Source organism: Podarcis melisellensis, assembly GCF_964234715.1.
Source record: "Podarcis melisellensis genome assembly, chromosome: 6".
NCBI classification, from domain to species: Eukaryota; Metazoa; Chordata; class Lepidosauria; order Squamata; family Lacertidae; genus Podarcis; species Podarcis melisellensis.
In genome coordinates, this window is record NC_138538.1 from 18,171,107 (window position 1) to 18,193,411 (window position 22,305).

At 42.8% G+C, this 22,305-nt stretch overlaps 1 protein-coding gene across 8 annotated transcripts in view; it reads left to right on the forward strand.

Annotated features, from left to right (window-relative positions):
- Positions 1 to 21,764, forward strand: part of ADNP (activity dependent neuroprotector homeobox) — a 44,215-nt gene extending 22,451 nt beyond the window's left edge. For 3 of the 8 annotated variants that reach the window (XM_081916672.1, XM_081916670.1, XM_081916674.1), the window contains 4 exons: positions 9,248 to 9,363; positions 12,030 to 12,122; positions 12,963 to 13,250; positions 17,550 to 21,764. In XM_081916672.1, coding sequence (XP_081772798.1) covers positions 9,256 to 9,363; positions 12,030 to 12,122; positions 12,963 to 13,250; positions 17,550 to 20,687 — 3,627 coding nt within the window. In that variant the 5' untranslated portion in view covers positions 9,248 to 9,255 and the 3' untranslated portion in view covers positions 20,688 to 21,764. Of the gene's footprint in view, positions 1 to 6,881; positions 6,898 to 9,247; positions 9,364 to 12,029; positions 12,123 to 12,962; positions 13,251 to 17,549 lie in introns of those variants that run through there. The other 5 variants (XM_081916673.1, XM_081916671.1, XM_081916675.1 and 2 more) reach the window with 3 other exon arrangements.
- Positions 21,765 to 22,305: the final 541 nt, after the last annotated feature.

Here is a 22,305-nt window from a genome sequence, read left to right on the forward strand (position 1 = left end):
ACCTGGATGGTGCCAGAACGACATTTTAAATAGGAATTGAATTGAAACTTTAGGTGGTTTCTTGAGAAATCATTTAGTATGTGGCCTTGTAGCTGTTATAACCACCTGTCTTAAAAACAGCTCCATTTTCACTCGGCGTTGTGTGATTATTGTGTGATTAAAGCTTTTCTTACCAGGAATGTTCCATGACAGACAAGTAGCTGAACCAAGCCATTACCCAAGATGCTTCATTTCAATCCGATGAAGCTAGAATTCTCAGAACTATTTCAGACAATGCAGCCTACCTACCCGAGGCTATTATTTTGTTGAATTGATCTGATTTTTTTAAAGTGCAATTTTTAAAAAATGTTTTTCCTTCTGTTGTTTTTTTAAAATTATTATTCATTATAATAAGGTCCCGGGATGGGTTACAACAATTAAAAATACAGTTTAAAGTGGTTTAAAAACATGCAATTAAACAATTGCAAAAAAAGTGGGGTTAGTCCTGAAAATAAACATCTCAGGAGTCAAAAGCCAGGGTAAAGAGAAGCATCTTCAGCATTGCCAGACACTCTGGGGCAAGGAGTCCTATAGTCTTGAGGCTGCCACAGAGAATGCTCTCGTTAGGACTACCACCATCTTGAGGGTGTCAGAACCACCACTGCCATTTTTAGTACCTGAGATGGTCTGTAAAGAAGGAGGCTACTTTTAATGAACCATCTCATTTAGATCTATGGAGACATCCTTGCTACAACCCATTATCTGAAGTTGTCTTTGAAAATATACATAAGATCATGTCTAACTGCAAAAATAATGTTGAAACGTATAAATTAATGGTGGTTGATGTGCTGAGCATTGCCAATTCAAGAAACTTTCGAATCTGCCTTGTACTTTTAAGACCATTGATCCATCTAGCCCAGTATTTCATTGCTCTGGTTGACTGTAGTTCTCTTTGTTTTTCCCCAGTCACTGCTACCTGAAATTCTTTAAGAGGAGATGCTAGAGATATCTGCCCGGCACTAGCTATAACCTAGAATAGATGGCTTGAAGAAAGACTGGCACTTCTTTTCAGTACAGAGATAATGATCTGCTGATAGATCTAGCCCAGAATTCTCTACTCTGACTGGTAGCATCTCTCCAAAGACCAAAGTCAGTAGAGCATGAGACTCTTAATCTCAGGGTTGTGGGTTAAGCCCCACATTGGGCAAAAGATTCCTGCATTGCAGGGGGTTGGACTCGATGACTACAATTCTTTGATTATGCTCATGGTGGTATCAAGACTCAGCTATGCAACTCAGGGTTGTGGCCCCTTCCAACTGCACAATCCTATGATTCTTAGCTCTGCTTACCTCAGATCCTATGTGCTGTTAGAGAGCTTTCACACAAATTTGACTAAAGTTAAATACTGTAAATTTGTGTAGCTCTTTCAGTAGCATTACCTAGAAAATAGGAAATTGAATGGGTTTTTATGGAGCAATGGGGACTACAATTCTATTATTTCTACCAGTTGACTTTATCACTCTGGGAATTTTGATGACCCCCATTCTCAAACCTTAATATTTCTCAGCATTAGCAGATACTGACCCTCAATATTTTTTTCTCATTGGGTATTTTTTTAGAGACTATTCGGTCCTCAGATGAGGTGGGTAGGCTGCTTAGTCTTTTCCATACACCTCTTCAGATGAATCAGTTTCTCCTTGGGTAAGGTGTGTATTGTTTCAAACATTCTCTTTGAATTAATGAGAAAAGAAATTGCATTAGAAAATTATCACAGAGGAGAGAAGATTTCACTGAAATTCTCATGGGCAGTGGGTGTAGGGATTTTGTTAAACTTGCCTGTTATCTGAGTTGGCCAAAGGGTGTTAGTGTCATTCTACAAATCATCTATCCAGTACAGTGGTACCTCGGGTTAAGTACTTAATTCGTTCCGGAGGTCCATTCTTAACCTGAAACTGTTCTTAACCTGAAGCACCACTTTAGCTAATGGAGCCTCCTGCTGCCGCCCGCCAGCATTCTAAAAAACCCCGGGACAGCGGAGGCTGTCCGGGGCGATCTTAAAATGCTGGCGGATGGCAGCGAAGCTTTCGCTGCCGCCCGCCAGCATTTTAAAAAACCTCGGGACAGCGGAGAAGTCCTCTGCTGTCCCGGGTTTTTTTTTAAATGCTGGGGGTGGGAAGAAAAGCCCTTGTCCGCCCCCCCCAGCCTTCAGAAGAGGTCGGGGGACAGACTGACCCCGGACCTGGTCTGAAGGCGGTTTCCATAGGAACGCATTGATTGATTTTCAATGCATTCCTATGGGAAACCGTGCTTCGCAAGACGAAAAACTCGCAAGACGAAAGAACTTGCGGAACGAATTAATTTCGTCTTGCGAGGCACCACTGTACAGTGGTACCTCGGGTTAAGAACTTAATTCGTTCTGGAGGTCCGTTCTTAACCTGAAACTGTTTTTAACCTGAGGTACCACTTTAGCTTATAGGGCCTCCTGCTGCTGGAGCACGATTCCTCTTCTCATCCTGAGGCAAAGTTCTTAACCTGAAGCACTATTTCTGGATTAGCGGAGTCTGTAACCTGAAGTGTATGTAACCTGAGGTACCACTGTATGATGGTAATTCTCTTATAAATTATTTCCCTTATCCCCCCCCCCCAATTTTTACTACCAAGGCTCATTAATGAGATACCTAATGAGCTTTGTATTATAACCTCCATATTTTTTTTCCATGTGGCTGTAACCTCTTTTAAATCCTCTTCAGAATATTTGTATTTAGGATATTGTCTCTCTCAACATCATTTAGACCAGGGATTTCCAGCCCAGCAAGCTCCGGGTTGCAGGCCTTTGTGCGTTTTTGCTGGGGTGGAGGGGCTTGAAATATAATAATAATAATAGTAATAGGCACTTCCTATTATGATGGGAGAGTTAGCGTGTGTGGGGTGGGTTAGCAACCTTGTGCGTTTTTTTTTCTCCTGGGGAATGCTCCCTGATATTAGACAGCAGTGGACAGCATCAGGGTGTGAATCTGGGTATAATCAATATTGTGTGATTGCCACAGTCTGGATGAGCAGGCCACTGATGACATCTCACAGGAAGCATGAGGTGGGGCGGCAGCAGCAATGACTGCACTCTCTCTAGTTTTCTGTTACGTTACCCCCATCCCCATCAGTCACAGCGCTGCCTTCCAATTCAAAATGTACCTGCTGATCCCAAAAGATTGGCGACCCGGTAAGCCTGTCCAATTGTTGCTCAGCTCTCCCTTCCCTGCTAATCCCTTTCTTTATCTTGCTTACATTACCTGGAGTTCAGTTCCAGGCTTGGTAACAAACAATTATTGAGGGCATTTCTTCTTCACCAGCCAGTTTGTTTTACCTTGAAGGCCGCATCAAAGTGTATTAAATAAATATTTGAGAAGAATTGGGAGTCTAATAATTCTGCTGTTGATTCAATTCTTCAAGAGTATTCGCAAAGCAAGATTAGAATTCTAAGCGGAGAATGCATTGTATTACTTTCAGAGAAGAGTTGATTCCAGGCAGTCACGGTAGCACAAGATTCTTCAGTCATAAGGAAAAAGATTTTGGGTTCTAGATTGGAATTGTAACAGGACCTGTAGTGAAGAAATGTGTGCAGGACGAAATTATTTTATTTGCTTCAAGGCTAAGCTGGGTCCAGTATGGTTTCAAGTTGGATTGGGGACTGCATGTTGAGATTCCTGCATTGCAGGGTGTTTGCTAGATGACCGTATGGGTCTCTTCTGTGATTCTATTATTGCTTTGTAACTCATCTTTTCCAGTTGCACTTTGTGAATATAGGTCATATTGAAACATTCTAATTCAGTGAAACCAGCCACCTTCTTCACAAGTGAACTTGTACCATTATTAGCAAAATGCTCTGTGAAGGTAAAGATGCTTCTCTCTCCAGTTGTGCAGAGATGAAAATCACAGTACAGTGGTACCTTGGGTTACAGACGCTTCAGGTTACAGATGCTTCAGGTTACAGACTCCGCTAACCCAGAAATAGTACCTCGGGTTAAGAACTTTGCTTCAGGATGAGAACAGAAATCACGTGGCAACAGCGGGAGGCCCCATTAGCTAAAGTGGTACCTCAGGTTAAAAACAGTTTCAGGTTAAGAACGGACCTCCAGAACGAATTAAGTTCTTAACCCGAGGTACCACTGTACTCACAACCAGAATGAGACGTGCACTAAAATCTTGAATCCTCTGAATGCTATGAAGTGATCATATGCCCTCATAACTTTTTGTGAGCACAAAAATAAAGCAGCTCCTTTTTTCACTGACTCCAGCATCTTAAGGTGGTGGTTGTTTTTTTAAAAAATTATTTGGCCTTTGTTAATCAGATCACTATGCATGTGGTTGCTCACTTCTTATCCAGATGGTCAATGTGTTTGTGAATTACAGACACATCAAGAACATTAATACGTTCTCACACAAATGAAATGTTCGTGTGCAAGTGTATAATCTTTTAATTGCGGTAGAATTATAATAAGGTAGAGCTGATACTTCTACTGTGAATGGGAAACACTTTTGTATTCCATGGGAACCTGCTTCATTAGGCAATCGGTTGCACAATATTTTTTCCAGAGCGGCCACTTGTAAACATGTGATGACAGCTTTTTGGGGGGGGGCAAGGTTTTAGTCCTTTAGTTTTGCAGGATAGAATCTCAAACAAAAATTAAAAAATCCTAAAACGAGGGTTGGGGGAGAAAAAGTTACTACAGTTTTGCTGATAAGTACAAAATCTACCAGACAACTAAACATTTACTGGAGTGTTCAAAAGCTCAGATAGAATTCTCCCGTGGAGTGTGGATTTTGTGCTTCACAACTATGCAGGTTTCTAAGCTACCTTATTTAGTGTGGTTTTGTTCTGAAGGTCTGTTTCTGCCCTGGCCAAACATGTTATTGGAAGTGACCAGTTTTGTATGAAGATGCCCTAAATACTGGTCATGCATTAGTGTTGTTGTGTTAGGTGAAAACACTTGAGGGAGGTGAAGCAGAGGCAGCGAGGAGTGTGACTCACTGAGAGCTTCAAAGGGCAGATGAAGAGGACTGCAGTTGATCCCCGGGCTTGAGATCCCCTCACCCCTGCTCTACAAAGACCAGTAGCTACAATTGGTTTAAAAACAAAGTTCACCGGAACTTGCTGCTGTTTAAACAATGCGCTTTGCTGAGTTGTCTGGAAAGCAGGGGGCATCTTAACAGGAGTGAGGGCAGGAGTCTTCTTCTTTGGCGATCACTCCAAGTAGGATTGTCTTCCATAAACACGGTTTTAACAATGAGTCTGTAAGTGACTATGGAGGCCAATTCTGGACCCACACGTCCTTCCACAGTGGGAACATTGGTTTCCGGGTGGGAGTTGATCACGGTGTGGATTTGCCAAGCGTGCCTTCCTCTTAGCATGTTTCTCCCTTGCATCCTGAGTTCGAGTGTCTTCAAAGCTCATGACACCTTTGATAAATGCTGTTTTCCAACTGGAGCGCTCGCAGGCCAGTGTTTCCCAGTTGTCAGTGCTTATACTACATTTTTTTAGATTTGCCTTGAGACAGTCTTTAAACCTCTTTTGTTGACCATCAGCATTACGCTTTCCATTTTTAAGTTTGGAATAGAGTAGTTCCTTTGGAAGACGATCATCTGGAAAGCAGGGGGCATCTTAACAGGAGTTAGGACAGGAGTGGGCGTACATCTGCCTAGCAGTTGGTTCTAGCTTGAGGCAAGCTGCTTTTCAAAATAAGCACTTCTTCATGGTTAGAATGAACCAGATTCTGCAGGTGCATTGTGGGAGGTCTTAGTGTTTGCAGCCTAGTATAAAATATCTCCTACATGCCCCAGGCAAAACCTTCAATCCTGCCAGCTATAAGAATGAAATTACAAGGGCAGCACAGAGGTGGCTTGTTCACAAACACACGCAAGCACATACATAATGGACAGCCCTTTGGCTTTTAAAAATCAAAATCGATCCTCATCAGTTGTACTAAAATAGGGGCGGGCAATTTCCTTGTCCCCAAAGACTGCATGCCGTGGTGGGCTATGGGCCACATGGCTGTAGTAGGCATGGCCTGGGCTCCCCCCACCCATATACTCCCCAGCTTAGTCTCTCGTACTTATCCTTCCCCCAGTGTCTCAGTGTGGAGAGAGAGAGAGAGAGGTTTAAGCCTTCTCTCCTGGAGCACTGAGATCCAGTAACATCTTCCTCCCTGCTGCAAGCTGCTGGGAATATTTTGTCTGGGCAGTGAGAAAAGGAGGGCACATATGTTGGAAATTCAGGGAGCAAGCCATTGGGTGCATCTTTCACATCCTGGATTTGAGTATAGTGGGTGGAATTCAATGTCATGCTCCTCTAACCATTCTCTCTGCACTGAGCTGGGGGTTCTTGCCCCCCCCCCCCGAGCAAATTTTGGAGGGTGTGTTGGGGGAAGAGCAGGAGGGGGCAGCAGCCCTGTTGTACAAGTGGAAGTCCTTGATCAGTGCTTCCACTGATAGGGCTGGTTGGGTGAATTCCACCCAGAATGTTTGTTGGGAGACTAGTTCATGGGCGACACAGGCATATGAACAATAGTGATGAACTGTATAATATATTGCAAGTCAGGTACACTAAGAGGGTTGGCTGGTTTGTTGCATGGTAGAAACAAAATATATTTGTTTCTCCACTTAATATGAACCAAAAGAAAGACTTGGGTGTTCTGCTCTTTCAACTTTTGAATGTTTATTGGCCTTGTGTGTTAATTCTGAAGCTTCTGTTAGCAATTCAGAGGGCAAACCGTCCCAGTTTTGATAATAGAATATACATTTTTAGTCTTCTGAGGATACAAATTTTCTAGAATTGGTTTTTGCTTCATTTGTAATTTTATGCACAACCCTAAGTACAAACAGCAGATTGTAAATCGCCATCCTCCACCTACTGTCATAATTATGGTAAGTGGTGAACTCTTAACACAGAAAGTCTATTGTGTGTCCTTATTCATACCTGATATTGATCATATACCTTCTCAATTTCCTTATAATCACATTAAGACATAAGATCCACTAAGGAGCAGTTTAATGTTATTACTGTGGTACCTCGTGTTACGTACTTAATTCATTCCGGAGGTCCGTTCTTAACCCGAAACCATTCTTAACCTGAGGTGCACTTTCGCTAATGGGGCCTCCCACTGTCGCCGGCACACAATTTCCATTCTCATCCTGGGGCAAAGTTTGTAACCCGAGGTACTACTTCCGGGTTAGCGAAGTTTGTAACCCGAGGTGTTTGTAACCCAAGATACCACTGTACATTCTTCAAATGCATCATTCTATGGGCTCATAGAAGGATATTTTAACAACTTTAGCAGTTGTCATATGCTTGGGACAGCTGATGCATTTATTTATTTTCTCTCCTGCCCTTCCTTAGAAAGGAGCCCAAGGTAACAAACAAAACAGAAAAAACAAAAAAACCACAAAACATTTAAATAAGAATCACACCTCCTCACCGCTAGATAACTTGAAGAGTTCCAGGCACAATATATTTCAGCAGCCAAATTCTAGGGTACAATTGCAAGAATGTTTAAAACTCTGCCCAAAGTGAGAATTAAGATTAAGCCACTGCTTTAAGTTGTAAGTATTGCCAGGATACTGATGCAAGCACTTGAAATTCAGATTTAAGGTTCTGATGGAATTTTGAAAAAGCCAAGTTGTTGATTAGTTATGAGAATGCTGTATGGGTTATGGGAGTGGAGTGGGATGGGTACACAGGGGTGAGTACTGCTGCAGTTTTGTGTATTTGTGTATGTGTGTGTTGCACTATTAAGAAATAAGTTTCAATAAACTTGGTAATTTGAAATCCCTGGAATTTGTCATACTAGTTTCTAAACAAGACTTTTCAGAAGAATGAGCTGAATTCACAATCATTTGGATTTTGAGGTTCAAACGCTTTGTTATTTGGTTGTTGCTTTGATCTTCTAGGTAGTATTCTCTTGAAATCATTGTTGAACTGAGCATATTTATCAGTCAAACTCCTAGCCTGTCTGCTATTCTTCATTGCGTGCCCATAGTCCCGCTTCCTTCATGCACCAGACTGAAAAAACAAACTCTGCAATTTCACTGAGCTAACGTAGCCTGTTGACGAAGAAGGTAATGGTGTGAGCAATGGCTGATTTATGTGTTCTTCATGAAAATGGAAAACTATAGCATGACATAGAAAAGAGTTAACATCAGGCACCAGCTATTCTATTTGCCACGGCGAGTGTGGGACTCCACTGAAGCGCATGTGACAAGAGGCCGCAACCTCCTTGCAACTTCAGACCTGCAGAAGTAGGCTGAGATCATCCTGGCCATTGCTTAGCTGTCCTTTCCACCTTCCCAGATCCAAAGTTGGAAGGATGGCCAAGGCTTGTACATCAGCTGTCTGGAGTCATGCAGGCAACAAAACAGGCAATATCCTAAAATCGGCCAGCCTTGTATTTTACAGGGCAGACAAGGGAAGGGTTCAAGGGAAAGGGTGGGATATGAATTGAATTATTATTAATTCTGAAGCTATATTTGATTCTTTCTCCACATTGACCCTTTCTCTTGGGAAAGGTGAGTTGTGTGTTGGGAACCTTTTCCCCTTCCCTCCAGAAAGGCCACTCTCGTCAAGCCAGCAAACTCCCATTTCTAAGGGAGAAGAGCTGGTGATTACATTTTTTGGCTTTTATACTTTTCCAATAAGACATTGGGCTGGGGTCATCTACTAAGTCCGGCTCTGAGGGGAGGGCGAACTCCCAGAAAGAGTGCACTGCAGTGTTTGCACTGACGTTCCCCTTAGCACAACATTGAATTCCATCCTTTGTAGTTGTCTTTAATTTATGTGTATTGTATGTGCATGTAAAAACATGTAAACAATTGACTTGGCTAGCAAAGCCAGCCAAAAACTGTAGACCTTTTGTTAGAGTAGCATCTTTTGTTGGGATGAATTTGACTTTTCCACATGAGAGTGGGTATGCAACTTGGTCATAAAGTTGGATGTGTGTGTTTTAGACCAAATCTGGATACTATGTTCTCTGTTCCTGTAAGGTGTTGGTTTTTTAAAAAACTTTTTCTGAAGTTTACTTACCTGGCTCAACTTTGAAAACAAGATGGCTGAACAACTCAGTTTATTTTGAACTGCCTAGAATCTGAGGGATATGACGTGCATAAATGTAAACAGAAAATTGAGTGATAACAGACTTTTTGATCTGAATTCAAGTGCTTTGGGACAAAACATTTTCAGTAAATTATTTTCTCCCCCTCCCTCTTCTCTCCCCCCTCCCAGTAGAAACTATGTTCCAACTTCCTGTCAACAACCTTGGCAGTTTAAGAAAAGCCCGGAAAACTGTGAAAAAAATACTAAGTGACATTGGTTTGGAATACTGTAAAGAGCATATAGAAGTAAGTACAATCTTTCATTGAACTCTTGGGTTGCAGTTTAAATTGAAGGGCTGTATCTTCCGTTGGGAATATTATAAACTGAAATGTGAAGTTTCAGGAGAACAGTGATTGACTGGTATTACAAAAGTGGCGTGAGTTTTTCGCTTCTTGGCTGTACTTACTTATCAAGCCAAAAACTGTGCTTGGCTGAATGGTGGCCAAGAGAGCCACTCCGCAAAGGGAGTCATCTCCTGAGAGACAGAGAGACATGGAGCGTTCCCACCTAACCACTGCTTGGTCTCTTTGTGGGAAAGGTTGGCGTTGGCTGGTTTAATTCTGTGCCACCAAGACACACTGGTTAGCCACTGGGTGGAGAACTTCCGCCACATGCTCCACTTGTTATTGGGAGATGATGATGATGATAATAATAATAATAATAATAATAATAATAATAATACTTTTTTATTTGTACCCCGCCCATCTGGCTGGGTTTCCCCAGCCACTCTGGGCAGCTTCCAACAAAGACAAAAAAATACACTAAAATGTCACACATTAAAAACTTATCTGAACAGGGCTGCCTTCTGAATGTCAGGTAGTTGTTTATCTCTTTGACATCTGATGGGAGGGCATTCCACAGGGCGGGTGCCACTACCGAGAAGGCCCTCTGCCTGGTTCTCTGTAGCTTTGCTTCTCGCAATGAGGGAACCACCAGAAGGCCCTCGGTGCTGGACCTCAGTGTCCGGGCAGAACGATGGGCGTGGAGATGCTCCTTCAGAGATGCCTCGTAGGTAAGAGGTCCAAGGAGCGTTGCTGAAGAAACTCCCAAGGAGTTGTTCCAAGGCAAAAGGATGCTCTCTCTGTGTTAAATATCACAGCATTAACTGCATTAAATATCACAGCATTAATGTAGTCCCCGTGCCTCAAACTGCTTCTCCCTCTGCAGTGGAGAACCTCTTCTGCCTACTGAAGGGTGGAAAACCAGTCGTGAAACTGAGGTGGTACGGATAGCAGGCAGGAAAGGAGAGGGAGAAAACGGGAGATGCTACAGAATACTGCTTATTGCAAGCCCAACACGTTTTGGAAAACCTTGCTGGAGGGCATGTTTTTATCAACAGTTCTGACACACCAGGGGTTACTGCAGTATCCTTTGTATGTTAGAATTGTTGCTAAAATCTGCCCTTGAGAAATGATTTTTTTCCAAAATGCATTGGGCTAAAAAGGAACGCTGTCTTGTAGCCTCCCCATCTCTTTTTTTTTTTTTGTCTCCTGAATTGTGAATCTGACTTACGCATTTCAAAACTGTGAAGCTGCAATACCAGATTCTCTTCTTTAGCTACTACCAATGTTTTAGATTACTTCAATTAAATGGGTGCGTGCACTTTTTGCATATAACCAACAAAATGGATTGATGTTAATGCCCAATTTATCAGTAATAAAATAAACAACAATGCACACTGTGTCTGTTTAGTGTTCACAGCTGCAGCACTTAGAAGCAGCTATGATTGATTTCATTGGGACCAATTTAAGCATGAAATACTTTGAAAACTGGACAAGTTATTCCACAATAAATTTGTCGGTCTTCAATGTGCCACATGGCTCTTGCTTTTGGACAAACGCTAAATGCATATTTTGAAAAATGTGGGCTGAAATTTCATGTTATCTGTGATTTTTCACACAATCGTTTCTATTTTTTGTAGTCTGGTATATAGATTCTGCTCCTGCACAGGACAGATCTAGGAGGATTCTAGTCAGGGAACTAGTGCTCATGCCCTCTCCTTTTGAGAAGGATTGGCAGTGAGAGCAGCTTCATTCTCTGTGATCTTCTGGAGAGCATTCTCAGTAAGGTTCCCACTGAGCCTAGCTTTTTAGAGACTACTCTTTCCGTTTCTACGCCTTTTACTTAAAAGTACAAATAGCCTGTCGGCGCACAAACTACCGTACTTTCCTGTCTATTAGACGGCTCCCCCCTATTTGGGGGGACTCAATTTTAAGAAAATGGGGGAGATGGCCCAAAGTTATTGAGCCTCCCTCCCCAGGCAGCTGCAGGCAGGAAACACTCCCTAGATTGTTTCCTGCGTGCAACAGCATTGAGGGAAGTTGTGCTCCAGCCAGCCAGCCAGCGCCGCCAGATGGCTCCCCGCGTGCAGCGGCATCTCCCCCTCCCCCATGCCACTGTCCGTGTATTGGACGACCCCAGTTTTTTGACATGATTTTTGTGTCAAAAAACCTTGTTCAATACACAGAAAAATGCTGTAATCTATCCTCCTGCAAGTACTTCCTTGCTCATATGGTCTAGCAAGCTCATTCTCTCGAATTATTTTTCATATGTGATTATCTGTATGACTTATAGATTGCATAAAAAAATTAAACGGACTTCGTAGGGGAAAGCAAACGGGCCAGACAAATTTAAGCAATTTAAAGTCATCTTCATTTCAAAGGAATGTTAAGTACCTGTCTTCTATTGAAGTGGTTGTATCATGCCCTTAATTAGTAAAAATAATAATAAGTGCATTAATTAGTAAAAATTATACTCCCTGGGAAGTTTTCTGTTAATGAGCCCTTTTATTTGTAATTTTTGGTACCTTAATAATTCTTCTTGAATTTTCAAGATCTAAAGAAATGAATAGGCAATCATTCTATGGTTTGTTATTTCTATTTATGCTTTTGTCAATCTTCCACTGTTGCAGGATTTTAAGCAGTTTGAACCCAATGACTTCTATCTGAAAAACACTACATGGGAAGATGTTGGATTGTGGGATCCTTCACTTACAAAAAATCAGGTTGGTAATAATGTGGTAAAATGACCTTAAATCTGAAATGAATTAAGTTTGGAATCGTGTTTTTATGACAAACCTTAAGTGCTTTACAACCTAAATTGTTTCTGTTTACAAAAGTAATAATTCCCACTGATTTCAGTGAGATTTATTGCAAGCTGTGTGTGCATAGGATTACAGCCCAGATGTCAGCATAGGTGAGACAGAAGAAAAAGGGTGTTACAGTATTATGGGGACTGCACTGTGGTGTCTGTGGAAACTGCAGTTGCTGAGTGGTGTCTCAGGACTGATCTTGGACTTGAGTTTGGCAGTGAGTGTACTCCTGAATATGACTTAGTTGGATATTACCACTAGTAGTTCAACATATTGAAGAAATTTAAACTTAACTAGCAAATTTGGTGCCCCTTTTAAGATAAGCAGAATTGAGAAAGAACTGACAGCAGGTAGTTCAACTCTGATATACTACCAAAACATCGTTAAACAAGCTTAACAATGGTTTGGTGGGTCTGAATTGACAAAGCATAGTGTATGCAGTGAGGGGGGAAAGTATTTGATCCCCTGCTAAATTTTCCCGTTTGCCCTCTGACGAAGAAATGACCAGTCCATAATTTTAATGGTAGGTTTATTGTAGCTGTGAGAGACAGAATAACAGCAGGAAAACCCCCAGAAACCCAGAAGACAAAAGTCAGAGATTGATGTGCATTATAATGAGTGAAATAAGTATTTGATCCCCTATCAACCAGCCAGATGTCAGGCTCCCTGGTATCTTCACTGTATGTAACGAGCTGAGAGTAGAAGCACCTGCTGTAAGGGAGAGGTCTTACCTGTAATCCCACCTCGTTACAGTACCTGTACAAAAGAGACCTGTCGACAGAAGCAATCAATCCAGCAGATTCCAAAGTAGCCACCATGACCAAGACCAAAGAGCTGTCCAAGGATGTCAGGGACAAGATTGTAGACCTGCACAAGGCTGGACTGGGCTACAAGACTATTGCCAAGCAGCTTGGTGAGAAGGTGACAACAGTTGGTGCAATCATTCGCAAATGGAAGAAACACAAAATAACCGACAACCTCCCTCGGTCTGGGGCTCCATGCAAGATCTCACCTCGTGGAGTTGAAATGATCATGAGCAAGGTGATGAAGCAGCCCAGAACTACACGGGGGGGAACTTGTCAATTATCTCAGGGCAGCTGGGACCATAGTCTAAGGTTATCAGATTTTTTCCAATAAATCTGGGGACGCAGATAAATTTATATAATATAATTAATATAATATAATTAATATATTTTTGTAAAAAAGAAAAAAATATATTTTAAAAAATTAAGGAAAAAAGTCAACACCACAGATCAAAGTTTGCTTTAAAACTGAGCTGGCAAGGAGGTCCTCTCTGTGAGTGGGCAGACGGCCCCCAGTGGGGACCCCGAGATGCAGCCGAGCCTGCTGCGGGGCTGCCCCAAAGCTCCCAGCCACTGTCGGCTGAAGTGATCCAGTGCTGCCTGCTGCCGCCAGATCGAGCCCAAAGCTTTGGCACAAACACACCTACCCCGCACCACTTATTTCTCTTTCTCTCCCCAACCCACCTCCCCCCCATCCCTCCTCCTGCCCTCCCCAAAGCCATGCAGCCGCAAGCAGCTCAAATGGAGTGGAAAATGGCCAGTGGTGGCAGATCGAGCCTTTACATTATCTCCTTCACGTTTAGTACCTAGGTAAAGGTAAAGGGACCCCTGACCATTAGGTCCAGTCGTGGCCGACTCTGGAGTTGCAGCGCTCATCTCGCTTTATTGGCCGATGGCGCCAGCATACAGCTTCCAGGTCGTGTGGCCAGCATGACCAAGCTGCTTCTGGCGAACCAGAGCAGCACACGTAAACGCCGTTTACCTTCCCACCAGGGTGGTCCCTATTTATCTACTTGCACTTTGAGGTGCTTTCGTACTGCTAGGTTGGCAGGAGCAGGGACCGAGCAACAGGAGCTCACCCTGTCACAGGGGCTCGAACCGCCGACCTTCTGATTGGCAAGTCTCTAATCTTCTTTTATTTGCCAGAAGCCCCCCTCCCCTCCCACTAGCTTGGGTGAGTGGGTGGTGGCGGTGAGGAGGCAGAAGTAGTGGGATGGTGAAGAAGAGAATATATGTGTGCACCCCGCCCCTTTTTGTTTTTGGCTGCTGCCACTCCTCTACATAATATGTTTAAACGATTAGCTGAGCCCAGGGGTGGGTAGATGAGAGAGAAAAAGGGAGTGGAGATTGGAGGTGGCTCCAATTCAGAACTAGTGGAGAGTCTGTGTCAGGACTTCGCAATCCCCAGTCACACACACAGAGAGAGGTACATGGACGAAAGGGAGCTGGCAATACAATTCACTGGAATTTATTTTTTTCTTTTAAGGACAATTTCACTTGCCCCCCACCCTCCGTTCCTTCTCTGTTTCTCTTTCTTTCTCTCCCCATTGCTTTGAGTGCGACCAGCTTTGCTCTTGATCTCCATTCACGGGGCCGCAGCGTCAAGGACAGGGGAGAAGCAAGGAGGGTGGGGGGAAGCAAAGCTTGAAGAAGGGTTGGAACTGGATCCTGCCAGAGGCCAGGATGCCATCCAGGGAGATGTAAATAAGGCCAACGGAGAGAAAGGGGGCTTTTCTTTCCAATTTTTCCTCTCTCGCGCGTGTGCCTGTGCTTTGCAATCACAACGCTTCTCTCCAAACTATTGAGTTGATTCCGGCTGCTCCTGTTGGCGTCGTTGTTTCCTGGGGAAATCCGGGGACATTCTGGGGGTGGAATTGGTCCAGGAAAACATTTGCAAATCTGGGGACTGTACCTGGGAACTGGGGATGTCAGGTAACCCTGCCATAGTCACAATGAAAACAGTTGGTAACACACTATGCCATGAAGGACAGAGATCTTGCAGAGCCCACCAGGTCCCCTTGCTCAAGACAGCACTTGTACAGGCCTGTCTGCAGTTTGCCAATGCACATGTGAATGACCCAGAGGAGAAGTGGGTGAAAGTGTTGTGGTCAGATGAGACCAAAATCAAGCTCTTTGTCATCAACTCAACTCGTGTTTGGAGGAGGAGGAATGCTGCCTATGACCCCAAGAACACCATTCCCACTGTCAGACATGGAGGGGGGGGGACATAATATGCTTTGGGGGGTGTTTTTCTGCTAAGGGGACAGGACACCTTCACCACATCGAAGGGACGATGGACGGGATGGACCATTGACGATGGACCATTGTCATCAAATCTTGGGGGAGCACCTCCTTCCCTCAGCCAGGTCATTGGAAATGGGTCGAGGATGAATATTCCAGCATGACAATGACCAAAAACACACAGCCAAGGCAACAAAGGAGTGGCTCAGGAAGAAGCACATTAAGTTTATGGAGTGGCCTAGCCGGTCTCCAGACCTTAATCCCATTGAAAATCTGTGGAGGGAGCTGAAGGTTCGAGTAGCCTTGAAATCTTACTGACTTTTGGAGAGGATCTGCAAAGAGGAGTGGGACAAAATACCTCCTGAGATGTGTGGAAACCTGGTGGCCACCTACAAGAAACATCAACAAGGGTTTTGCCACCAAGTACTAAGTCATCTTTTGCAAAGGGATCTAATACTTATTTCACTCATTATAATGCACATCAATCTCTGACTTTTGTCTTCTGGGTTTCTGAGGGTTTTCCTGTTGTTATTCTGTCTCTCACAGCTACAATAAACCTACCATTAAAATTATGGACTGGTCATTTCTTTGTCAGAGGGCAAATGGGCAAATTTACCAGGGGATCAAATACTTTCCCCCCTCACTGTAATAGGCCAACAAACTAGAGCTGGTAAGCCATAATTTAGTTTGCAAAGCATAAACTATGGTTTAGCATGATTAATGAATTGACAGACCATAGTTATGGCCTTTTGTTTTCCTTGCAGAAGCTGCTGCACAATAGAGAGGAGTGAATCTGTGATTTATGAAACTAAGAGGGCAGAAAATGAAAGCCGTCTAGCAGCCTTGAATTATGGTTTGGCTGTTGTGTGTTTGGAATCTCAAAATAGTGATTTGAGTTACACACTAAATTTAGCACAAACCATGGTTTGATGTCCGAAGTGTCAGGATATATTTACCGGAGAAATCTGAGTTTATCTAGTTACAGAGTGTATCAGATTGAAAGTTTGGAAACTTTGATAAAGCCATAATTAGATGTTGTACCAATACAGAGATTCTAAAAAGAATTTGTGCATGCTTAAGTATGCGCCTAGGGCTTGCCGATCGCACGGTCGGCGGTTCGAATCCCTGCGGCGGGGTGCGCTCCCGTCGTTCGATCCCAGCGCCTGCCAACCTAGCAGTTCAAAAGCACCTCCGGGTGCAAGTAGATAAATAGGGACTGCTTACCAGCGGGAAGGTAAACTGCGTTCCGTGTGCTGCGCTGGCTCCCCAGATGCAGCTTGTCACGCTGCCACGTGACCCAGAAGTGTCCGCGGACAGCGCTGGCTCCCGGCCTATAGAGATGAGCGCACAACCCTAGAGTCTGGCAAGACTGGCCCGAACGGGCAGGGGTACCTTTATATTTACCTAAGTAGTTTATCATTGCTTGAGAATCTGGTATACGCTGATGAATCACTGGACTGGTTCAGATATAGTGGGAAACTGCGCTTTCATGTTATGAGAACATGTGGTGGCACAGCTTAGGTTTCTGTGCTCTCCCATTACTTCTCTGTACATGAGAAGAGGAAATGGAAAGCTGCTTTCGTTGTTGAGCTCAATAGATGCCATGTCCTGGTGGGTGTTTTTACTGCTGTGCATGCTAACACTTATGTGAGAGAGAATAAGAGCACCCTTACAAGCCCTACTTCCTCTGAAGCATAACTTTTTTTCAAGTCTTCCACAGGTTGGGAGGATCAGGTTCTGAAACAAGGGAGCCTCCTTTACTTCTGGAGGCTCCTTACACAATTTAAAACCCTTAGCTTGAAAGTGGTGTGGCTCTGTGAAGCTTTCAGTCTCCTCAGGCACAAAGTTGCAGAAGGGTGGATGAAGCCTGCAGCACAAAGGTCACTGCAGCTCGTTCTCTTAATGGAAAACCATGGTTTTTAGCATATGCTAACCCTACTCAGAGTAAACCCATTGAAGTTAATGGACAAGGCTAACTTAGGTTCATTAATACAACCCAGGGCTTCCTATTACATCTTAAACAGGCAGCTGTCTTGGTTTGTAATGCTTGCAGGGGCTGAATGATCAAAAATAAGGAAGATGTATTTCTGTGGTCTCGGACTAGTCTTTCTTAAAGACTTTCTATGAATTGTCTGATTTTTGCCAGCTTAAAAAAAAAAGAATGTTAAATGGATGATAGTTCCATAAGTTTGCCTTGAGGCTGTGATCCATTGAGTCAGAAGGATTAGGAAAGGGAATGCAAATCAAATGCCGTTTTTCTGATACTTAAGTTTTTCTTTTTTGTTTTGTTTTTAAGGACTATCGGACAAAACCCTTTTGCTGCAGTGCATGTCCATTTTCCTCAAAGTTCTTTTCTGCCTACAAAAGTCACTTCCGGAATGTTCACAGTGAAGACTTTGAAAACAGGATCCTTCTCAATTGTCCCTACTGTACTTTCAATGCAGACAAAAAGACTTTGGAAACGCATATTAAAATATTTCATGCTCCAAATGCCAATACACCAAGTGGAGGCATCAGCACTTTTAAAGATAAAAACAAGCATGATAGCCTTAAACCTAAGCAGGCTGACAGTGTAGAACAAGCTGTTTATTACTGTAAGAAGTGCACTTACCGAGATCCTCTCTACGAAATAGTTAGAAAGCACATTTACAGGGAACATTTTCAGCATGTTGCTGCACCTTATATAGCAAAGGGAAGTGAGAAGTCACTCAATGGGATTGTACCCTTAAGTTCCCGAGAAGAGGGCATGATTCACTGCAAACGCTGCCTTTTTATGCCGAAGTCGTATGAAGCTTTAGTACAGCATGTTATTGAAGACCACGAGCGTATAGGATACCAAGTGACAGCAATGATAGGGCATACAAATGTGGTAGTTCCAAGATCCAAACCTTTAATGCTAATTGCTCCAAAACCACAGGATAAAAAGCCTATGGGACTTCCTCAGAGGATGGGTGCCCTGTCCCCTGGAAATGTCCGGTCTCTTCCATCACAGCAAATGATGAACCGACTGAATATACCAAAGCCTACGTTGAATTCTGGAGGAGTAAATATGATGTCCAACGTCCATTTGCAACCGAACAACTATGGTGTGAAATCGGTACCGCCAAGTTACGTTGGTCACACGGGAGGAAGGCTAAGTTTAACAGGTAGTTCTCCAGTTTCCCTTTCCCAGCAGTCTCAATCAATGAAGCAGTATTCCCCAAGTGGAAATGGGCGACCTTACCCTCTTGGAGGGGAACCGAGATCGCAGGCTACAGCAAGGTACTCTCTTTCGTCTGCCAACTCATCTTCACTTTCATCAGGCTCACTGAAATCAACATCATTAGGTCAGTCTCAGGCAGCATCCAGAATATTAACCCAGTCCACACCCAAGCCTCTTGCTGTTGGCCCTATATGTACCACTTCCGCCAATACTTCATCAACTCAGAAATGGAAGATTTGTACAATCTGCAATGAGCTCTTCCCTGAAAACGTGTACAGTGTTCATTTTGAGAAAGAGCACAAGGCTGAAAAGGTGCCCGCAGTTGCTAACTACATCATGAAAATACATAATTTTACTAGCAAATGTTTATACTGTAATCGCTACTTGCCAACTGACACGCTGCTCAACCACATGTTAATCCATGGTCTGTCTTGTCCCTACTGCCGCTCAACGTTCAATGATGTTGAGAAGATGGCTGCTCACATGCGAATGGTTCATGTTGATGAAGAAATGGGGCCCAAAACTGATTCCACGTTAACGTTTGATTTGACGTTGCAGCAGGGTAGCCACACCAATATACACTTACTTGTAACTACCTACAACTTGAGAGATGCCCCTGCCGAATCCGTCGCTTACCATGCTCAAAATACCGCTCCAGTTCCTCCAAAACCACAGCCAAAAATTCAGGAGAAGACAGATGTACCTGTAAAAAGTTCTCCTCAAGCAGCAGTCCCCTACAAAAAAGATGTGGGGAAAACCCTTTGCCCTTTGTGCTTTTCAATCCTGAAAGGACCCATTTCTGATGCACTGGCACATCACTTAAGGGAGAGACATCAAGTTATTCAAACAGTTCATCCGGTAGAGAAAAAGCTTACATATAAATGTATTCATTGCCTTGGAGTCTACACGAGTAACATGACTGCCTCAACTATAACCCTGCATCTTGTCCACTGCAGGGGTGTGGGGAAGACTCAGAACGGTCAAGACAAAGGTAATGTTCCCTCCCGACTAAACCAGTCTCCAGGTGCAGGACCTGTGAAACGTACTTATGAACACATGGAATTCTCTCTGCTGAAGAAAAGAAAAATGGATGACGACGATTCCCCTTCCGTCTTTGAGGAGAAGCCTGAAGAACCTGTAGTGCTGGCTTTAGATCCCAAGGGTCATGAAGATGATTCTTACGAAGCTAGGAAAACATTTCTCACCAAGTATTTCAATAAGCAACCGTATCCCAGTCGGAGGGAGATTGAGAAGTTAGCTGCCAGTCTCTGGCTTTGGAAATCCGACATTGCTTCACACTTCAGCAACAAAAGAAAGAAATGCGTTAGAGATTGTGAAAGGTATAAACTGGGTGTCTTGCTAGGTTTCAACATGAAAGAACTGAACAAGGTTAAACACGAAATGGATTTTGATGCCGAGTGGTTGTTTGAGAACCACGACGAAGAGAATTCCAGAGTCAACCCTAGCAAAACTGTTGATAAAAAGATAAACCTAGAGAAAGATAATGAAAGTTCCTCAGACAGTTTTGAGAACATAGAACAGGAGTTCAACGAAAGCAATAGTCCATTTGCAGAATCTGTGTCTAACTCTGGTCGCAAAACATCTATTAATAGTATAAATGAGACACCGGATGAAAGCATATCTAAGGAGACAACTGAAGAAGCCACTTTGGAGTCTCCGGAAAAAATAGACCAAAAGGAGGATGGAGACCCAAAATACAAGGAGAGTAGCTCCGCAGAAGAACCAACAAAGCTGGTAGCCGAAGGTTCAGACAGTGAAGGTGACCAAGAAGATCAAGATGATCCCATTGAATGGAAAGTAGAAGCATCGCCGTCTGAAAGCGTCCCTGGTTCTCAGCAAGTGTCTGACTTTGAAGATAATACATCTGAAGTGAAACCAGAAACGTGGACGGATGAATCATCCCAAAGTGAAGATGCTACTAATAGTAAACCAGTTGCAGAAACTAAAGGTGCTGCCTCCGAGAGTGACGAAGAACAGTCAAAGTGGAAGAATAGTTCCTATGGAAAAGTGGGCGAGTTTTGGTCCAAGGACCAGTCACAGTGGAAAAATTCAACAGAAATCGAAGAGAGCTTGTCAAATCAGCAGATGGAGTGGCAGAACAGCACAATTGACAGCGAGGACGGAGAACAGTTTGACAGTGTGACTGATGGGGTTACGGAATCGATGCACAGCACCCTAACTGGGGTAGAGCTGAGTAGTCAGCAAGCATAAGCTGTTAAAACTCGAGACTCCATATCTTCCACTTGACAACCGTCTAAACATTTTCATTTCAGAACGACTGCTAAGTTCATTGTAAACTGGTACTGCCTTTTGAATGCAAGGTCACCTGGTTAGTGGCTGCGAGGCTGCCACACCGATTCCAGTTCTTATTTCAAAGTATGCTGTTGGCAAATCTCACTTGAGAGTATCTGCTGTGACGAGCACAGTAACTTAATGTGAAAATGGATATGTTGGTGGCTCCCAGTTGCTCACTGAAGAAAAGCAAAGGTTTTATTTTATTGGCATTTTCAACATATTTCACTCTGTATATGTTCAGCTGTATGTCTTTTTAAACATTACCCTTTTTCACATGGTAGTTTTAGGGCCAACATGAGCTACCAATTCAATGTGTATAGTAGGACTCTGGGGAAATTGTTTTTTTCATGTATCATTCTGAATAGTTGAAATGTATATTTGTACAGTCTTTTAGACCTATTCAAGTGATGCTTATGCTATTGTTCTTGTGTACCCATCATAGATTTGGTTCTTTTTTCCTTTTTTTTAGTGTTGCCCTGCTGTGTAATAAATGCTGTATCTAGTTTACCTAGCAAAAAGCTTGAAACTGCTATAGTAAGAATTTTGACAGACTTAGTTTTTGCACATAACCTTGTACAATCTCAAAACAGAGGCCAGCAACATAAAAGTATATCTGGACTCTATTGTATTATAGAATTTTCTTGTTCTTGAATATCCTTGACATTACAACTGATGACTATGTATTTCAGAGCCATTTTCTGAAATCTTTTAAGCTAAAAAAAAAATCACATGCAAGAAACAAGTTTGCAGCTACTAATTTTGACACCTTTTAGATCTGTATAAAAGTGTACTGTGTTAAAGCAGCATACGGAAATGAGTGCTGCATTTTTGGATATTTAGTTTTATCTTTAGTTAACACCAACATGGTGTTGTATTCATTTATACCATCTAATATATGACACATTGTTGTAGTATGGATAATTTGTGATCTTTATTTCCCCTTTGTATTCATTTAAGCATCTAAATAAATTGCTGTATTGTGCTTAATGTAAACATTTGCTTTATTACAAGGTCTGCATCCCTCATTCTAAAAAAACTGCTTCATTATGTTGGCTTTTGTTGAAAGGAAGCAATCTTGGATGATGATACCTTGAGAAAACGAAATATTTCTGCTGGAGCAGTCTCATACAAATCACAATAGGTGGCCTATATGAAAACGAATCCTATGGAGCCTCAATCAAGTAATAGACAAATACAGATGTAAAAGACTATATAGGTTAACTGATGTGCAAATATGCAGCACAGCCAATTTTAAAGCTGAGCATTTTAAAGCCCCATTGCTTTCTGTGGGGAAGTTAAATGTATACTTAAAGATGGGGCAGATGAGCAACATGAAGATAAATCAAGGTAGTAGTGAACATTGTAACTTTGGAAAGTGTTCATATATCACATCTTTCTAATATAATTCATGCATTTATCAGCAAATGTTAAAAGTAATATACCAGGGGCATTTTATTCCATACTAGGAGTGAATACGTAATGATATGTATTTTCCCCTAACGATAGGCATAGAAAAAAATACTCCAACATCCCA